Source organism: Anneissia japonica, unplaced genomic scaffold, assembly GCF_011630105.1.
Source record: "Anneissia japonica isolate Jap-2015-1 unplaced genomic scaffold, ASM1163010v1 scaffold6537_len306802_cov134, whole genome shotgun sequence".
NCBI lineage: Eukaryota > Metazoa > Echinodermata > Crinoidea > Comatulida > Comatulidae > Anneissia > Anneissia japonica.
In genome coordinates this window covers 1-6,900 of record NW_022717339.1, presented here as the reverse complement: position 1 = coordinate 6,900, position 6,900 = coordinate 1, and the positions used below count along the sequence as shown (strand labels likewise).

The 6,900-nt window shown below is 34.9% G+C and overlaps 2 protein-coding genes across 3 annotated transcripts in view; one reads left to right on the top strand and one right to left on the bottom strand.

The window, feature by feature from the left end:
- LOC117110177 overlaps window positions 1-1,789 on the top strand; it is a 10,510-nt gene extending 8,721 nt beyond the window's left edge. The window contains exon 13 of the mRNA XM_033252788.1: window positions 1,405-1,789. The gene's annotated coding sequence lies outside the window, so the exon portion shown is untranslated. The remainder of the gene's footprint in view (window positions 1-1,404) is intronic.
- Window positions 1,381-5,555, bottom strand: LOC117110178 (post-GPI attachment to proteins factor 2-like). 2 transcript variants are annotated; one of them, XM_033252789.1, is made up of 6 exons: window positions 5,428-5,555; window positions 4,677-4,853; window positions 3,012-3,273; window positions 2,098-2,201; window positions 1,795-1,903; window positions 1,381-1,670 (listed from the first exon to the last, which is right to left on the bottom strand). In XM_033252789.1, the coding sequence occupies exons 2-6, from the start codon at window positions 4,818-4,820 to the stop codon at window positions 1,549-1,551; spliced, it is 741 nt and encodes a 246-aa protein (XP_033108680.1). In that variant the 5' UTR covers window positions 4,821-4,853; window positions 5,428-5,555; the 3' UTR covers window positions 1,381-1,548. The 2 variants fall into 2 exon arrangements, with proteins under 2 accessions (XP_033108680.1, XP_033108681.1); XM_033252790.1 differs by having other exon boundaries at window positions 5,472-5,555.
- Window positions 5,556-6,900: the final 1,345 nt, after the last annotated feature.

The following is a 6,900-nucleotide window of genomic DNA, read 5'->3' as shown; positions in this document are numbered from 1 at the left end:
CTTTTGTGCTTCTGTACTTATTTTAGGGTTGTTTAGCAGCCAACGTTGAGGATCGCTATATTGCATATTATCACGATGATTTCGAGTTTAGTTACTTATCAAATGTCAGTACGACAATGAGTTACAATACTAATTCGCTGTCTGACGATCCATGGAGTCCATACGGTGACAACAGCACCCAACAGGAACTCAGATTCAATGGACCGGACCCAACTAATGAAGATATATATCGTATGGACTTCATCAACACTGCATTATCAATGGAACGAGAGTATTATGTCATCACAACAGTTTTCAAACTTGTGCCAAAAGAGAATACTAGGAGGAGGAGAGGTTTATTGGACGGAGAGTTTGGAGGTGGAACGACGCTTATACTGAATGCTGTTCCAGCAAAACTAGATCACCATATTAAAACCCGCTCAATTGAAGATTCAATAGATGACCCAGCAGGTAAGAAAATTTATTTTTCAGATTTAAGGGTCTAGGCAAACCAATTATGAAAACCCAAATTTTAAAATTTGTTTTTAACCTATTTGGCCCATTTATCAAACTTTATATAAATGATTTGTAATTACATATTTGAAATTCAACTAAATTATTCTGCTGTTACTTTAGTATTACAGTAGTTTTATTTATTTTTTTTTTTTCAAATTCCTAAAGCATAACCTGCATTAAATTTACACTAGTTGATCCAGTTAGGAAGGAGCTACATAGTCCTTGTTGCAAACCTTAGTTGATAATTAAGCACTTACCCTCTTGCAAAATTTAAATGGACCGGTTAAGAAAACCGCAATTCGTCGGGCGAAACAAACAAAAATTAGTTTCTACATATTAGACTCTAAAATCGACTATTTTTCGGCAATTTAGCCCCCTTCGATCATTTTTGACTCATTTAGGGAGACGGTTACACGCCCTCTTTGTTCTCGTCAGGAACATCATCCTCATCCTCCCCCCCACCCCCTGTAAACTCATAAATATACAAATTAGGCAGTTTAGATATGGAATTGAATCTTTCTACTTTCTTAGTATCTGAAATTACATACAGTACTGTGTTTGCTTTACTTTGGATTTTTCCAGACATGAATGTACCATTTGAGTTTACTGGTTGTCCCGAAAATACACATTTCATTCTTGATGAACTTGAGTGCGAGTGTACGGAACAGCACCAGCAATACAGCGACTCGACGTTCCAATGTGAAAACACTTACTGGGTGGATGACATACTAGATGAAACTGAAGATACTACTGCAGCAGCATCATGCACATTTGTTCAAATATTAAGTCTAATATTACCATATGTACTTTCTGTAATTATAATCGTGTAATTGAATTTGTAAAAATCAAATGTATTACTATACATTATACAGATTTGACATACAATGATTGTCACAAAAATATATAAACATTTATTTTCTTGTAAAATCATAAATAGCGACTTTTTTTCGCACAAATATTTTTCTATTTCCAAAATGTCTACCAATGAAATGACTACAAATGTGATATATGTTGATATAAGACTTGTTCATAGGAAGTGCTTCTGGCAGGCCTTCATAACCGCCCACCATCCAACAGCACAATATACTTCTTGCCAAAGTCACCAATGGCTAAGCTATGGAAGGCCATGTTGGTCAATATAACTGCATATTCAAAAGTTGCAAAGAAGCTGTACACTGTAAAAAAAAAAAAAAAACAAATATTAATGCATAACAAGTGAACTGTACTAAGATGTCATACATATTGTTCACTGTAAGTCTTTGTAGTAATTTGAAATAAATGTTATTTATTTGTACTTGCCGTATGGTTCACAGTACTTATTATGTCTCCAGTAAAAGTATGTAAGCAAAGCGAAGGATGACACATTTGCAGAGAAAACCAACACTTTCCTTTTTGCACTTTGATGTTCCTGTACACAAGAATCATTAGGAATATAAATAGCCTGCTAATTTGAATGCAGCCCTTGGGCAATTTTGATGTTTCAAAACATAACACTATAAGAACTCGACCATGAATATGTTAATCAATTGAAACATAACACTATAAGAACTCGACCATGAATATGTTAATCAATTATCTTAAAAGAATAACTCGAATACGCACCGCAAGTGATTTTGAAAGACGTGGCCAGTAGCTTAACAAGCAAGAAAGCAACATATACAAAAATGAAAATACACCAAATCCTATAAAACAATTCCGGTGGATTTCTGAAACATAAAAATTTAAAAAGTTACAAAAATATTCTGGGATGTGGTGGCAAGAAACTAGTAAGATTAGCGCTGTGACCTTCCTAGCTGCAGTTTTAAATCCATTTGGCATGACTAAGGCTTTACTACGTAGTAAACTATTCAAGTTTAGGCCTATAGGCATGGATTAAGCAATCAGACAGCAAAGAGTGGTGTAGGGTTAATTCGGTTCTCGCTACTGTGTTACAACTTTTTCCCATTTCATTTTTGCTGTAAAATTAATTTAAATTAATGTTCCCGTATAATTTAAAGAATTGAAGCAAATAAGACAAATTTGTTCTCATTTTCTAAGAGTAAAATCCTATCGCGGTATTTTCTATGGAGATAGCAAATGACTGTTCTATATAGCATAAAATAAAGATTAAATGCAAAATTCTCGGTAGAGGAGACGCAGGTCAATCCTAGCAAGCAAAATATCTCGATGTGTCACAAGCAAGCAACTCTGTTTATGGTGCCGAGCAAGTAACGTTTTTCAATGACTTTACTACGTAGTAAACTATTCTTAAGCTAGGCCTAGGCATGGATTTAGCGATCAGACAGCAAAGAGTGGTGTAGGGTTGATTCGGTTCTCGCTACTGTGTTACAACTTTGTCTTTTTCCCATTTCATTTCAGGTATAATTTAAATTAATGTTCCAGTATAATTTAAAGAATTGATGCAAATAAGATAAATTTGATCTCATTTTCTAAGAGTAAAATCCTGTTGCGGCATTTTCTATGGAGATAGCAAGTGACTGTGTTCTATAATGACTTGCATATAAAATAAAGCTTACCAAAATTCTCGGTAGAGGAGACGCAGGTCAATCCTAGTAAGCAAAATATCTCGCTGATGTGGCACAAGCAAGCAACTCTGTTAATGATGCCGAACAAGTAATGTTTTTCAACGACGTGCTTCATATCACTGTAGTAATTGTAATAAACTGTAGCAAACAGCAGTCGTGGTGTGACATGCAGTGCCACGCCTATCCGCCATATGTATTTTTGAGGTGTGTAGTTTCCTATGACCGTACTGATTGATGGAAAAAAGTTTGGTACCTAAAAGAAAAATTGTCACCTTGATCTGTCTACATGCATTTTGGTTCATCCTCAATATTATGATTACACATTTCCATGGTAGTTCACAAAATAAGTACCTCATAAAAAATCATTAATTGCATTATCGTCGTTGTTATTGTATTATTATAATTATTATATAAACAAACGAAACCAACATTAAATGACAAAATTATAGGCATACAAGGGAGTGGTACTGATGGAACAGTTTAAATTGGTCATATTAAAGGAGCTGAAAACACATACATTGCAAGAAAACATTTACGTGACATACTACTCCTGCTAGTGTATTATTAATGTATATGTGATTTGCACATAAACAAATTAACTTTTTTGCATAGACAAGAAAAAATAATATTGTTATTCAGTCAGCAGAATATTAAATAGGTGAACTATTGGAGAAATTGGTAGAATTGCAGGTTGATGATATATCACATCACATGACCATTCCAGTAACAAATCAGGATGTGAATTTTGAAGCGTTTCCTTCCCCAGACATTGTGCTATAAAATTTGCAGATTGTAATTCAAATAATCATAAATGATGATGAATCAATAATTATTGTAACAACCAATTTCCATAACTATATTTGCATTTTTCCTAAAAAACACCATATTGCAAGTACAAATTTTAACCCAAAAAAAATCCACTGAAAAATATTTTGCTCTATTTCATATTAGACTACCTGCACATTTTGATTATAAATATTAATAATTAAACATTGTGGTCTTCCACCACAAAACAAGCCATGTTAATTATTGTAACATCAATAACCCACATACTGCACTCACCACTACAATCTATGAGCACAATTAATAAAATTCATATTAAAATCTAAAATATATTTGCATTTTTCCTAAAAAACACCATATTGCAAGTACAAATTTTAACCCAAAACAAAAATCCACTGAAAAATATTTTTCTCTATTTCATATTAGACTACCTGCACATTTTGATTATAAATATTAATAATTAAACATTGCAGTCTTCCACCACAAAACAAGCCATGTTAATTATTGTAACATCAATAACCTACATACTGCACTCACCACTACAATTTATGAGCACAATTTAAAATAAAATTCATATTAAAATCTAAAATCTGAGAAATTACCAATAATATTTGTGACTGTCTGGTCAAAAACCAGGCACTTGTCATCACAAACAATTCTGTAAATCAGCAGAATTCTCAATTTTTTTTATCCTCTTAATGCATGTTGGACTAAAGCTTTATCAATAAATATATTCACCATTTAAAACCATTTATAACAATTTGGCATCAATTATTAGCTTTTGTCATCTACATCAAGAGCCCCTTTTTTTTTTTTTGCTAGAGTGGGTCACATTATTGGGTATTTAGGCCTACAGAGTATATTAAAACTTACATTGCAATGAGTCCAAGTAACACTGTCAAAATTATTCACAAACGACAGAAAAATGCATATAAATATAGAGAGCAGTGGCAGCATGACGGCAGTAGACACTACCAACTTCATCTGAACGCAAAACAAGTTGCTGCTTAATACCATCGTAAGAAGTGGTGTTCCTCCAAAATTTCAGACCTGAAAGAAACACATTTAGAAATTTAATTGGATGAAAATTACATGGGAAAATCTTACTGAATCTTCAAAAAAAAAAAAATCTTCAAATAAGTTTTTTAGAGCACTGTTACCCTCCCTATTGTAGGCCTAGGCCTACAGTTGATTTGAAAGAAAGCAATGCGTTTTTCTTCCTCTGTAGCCTCGAAAAAAACTGCTCCCAATGCTCAAGGCCCATATCCACTATTCTCCATCCAATAAATAATTATCCATCAGGGCCCACACACATTCTGTGTAAATAATGGCTGATGAATTGAAGTACATACAAAGTTAAGAAAAGGAACTCTACACTTTTTAGCAGAGCTCTAAACCAAGAGCCTCTATGATGCTGTATACTGTGTAATTTACTATTACTTGAGTAGGACGAACCAGCAATAGGTCCATAACTATAGCTCAAGCTAGGGCTTAGGTCTATGGCAGGTCCAGGAAGCCTAGCTAGGCCTAGCTGGCCTGCTAGGTTCTGCCGGGCCTAGCCTAGCAAGGCCTAGCAGAGCTTAAATAAATACAGTCTTGATTACTTCAGTTAAGCCAAACCTACACTTATAAACATCTCAATCTATTAAAGTAAGGCTATGTGTAGACCTTGACGATGTACAAATAACAGCCACAATTTCAAGAGATACTTGTTGATCGTTTGTTTTAACATGATCAAAACATACGAAAACCCAAGAGTCGAAAATCGACTCGCGTTTCATAGTGTCACATAAGCGTTCAAACGCGATACATAACGTGATTTTTCTTTTCGGTCTCATGTACGTTCGTGGACTTGCGCCCTCATTGTTTTTGAGCGGCATGTAAATAGATTACAAAGTTGTTTTTGCCTTAGTTTTGTTAATTATTGCCCTGTCAATTATTCAGTGAATATGTCTTCAATCAATTTTGCGATGTTAGGGAATAAAACTAGGTAATTATATTCCTTCTTAAGTATTTCTGAATGTCGAATACAGATAGTTTAACTCCTAGGCCTAGGCTAGGACCAAAGGATAGAACGTTTGGAAGGAAATAAGGACTGGGAGGGTTTACTGTAGGTAGGCCTAGAGGCTAGGCTAGTAGGCGTCAGGCCTAGGCTTACTAACTAGCCTAACTACTAGGCCTAGCCAAGTACTTGTGCGTAGCTTCGCTATGCCTACATAAGTTAGCGTCATTCTAGGATAGCTAAGTATCAACAAAGAGTATAATGACTTAGATAGTAGGCTAGGCCTAGCCTTTAATTAGGCCATCATATATGCTAGGCCTAGCTAGGCAGTGGTGAGGTGGGGTCAAGGGGAAGAGGAATTTGCTAAAAGCTCTAAAAACTCTCTTGTGAACCCTACTATAGGATTTTTTATTTCAGGACCGGGGCTCTAGTCGTCGTCCTTGTTCGGAACCCTTTTCCCCGATCCTTCCGGACATGTCAGACCACTTGTCGGCAAATTTCTGGCGCCACCGCTGATGCCAGGTCAAAAGTACACCAGTTCCAATACTGTATAATTGTTTAATTTCGCAGATGCTATCTCAAAAACTGGCTCAAATTTGTGGGAAAAATCGCTAGGAAAATAGGTGCACAGAATCGTAACTACTGCATAATACATTAGATATACTGTATTAAGATTAGGTCAAAGCTTAATTTTTGCTAAAATCTGTGTGTATTTTAAATCGGCCCTTATTTTCCGTAATGCGCGGAATGATTTCTAGGCCTGATTTTTAGACCTTACTGTTCAGTATGGCCTCCCCTTTTCCTAATCCTATTCTATACAGACAGTGAACCATTTATCATTTTCTTCAATCGTCTGCAAGCTATTTACCTCTTACAAAATTTACTTGTGAAGTTGCCCGTAACATACTGTTAGAGGAATAATTATTTCCTCCATGATAATAACCTATTTTGACATTTCGTTTTTCGTTTTTCATCAGATGGTTAGTTTTTAGAATTTTTATTCATAAAAACGGTGTAAAAAATAATATGCATGTTTTGATTTTGTTCAGTCAAAATAGAGAGAGTGTGCGGTGTCAGAAGTGCCTCGAGATGGGC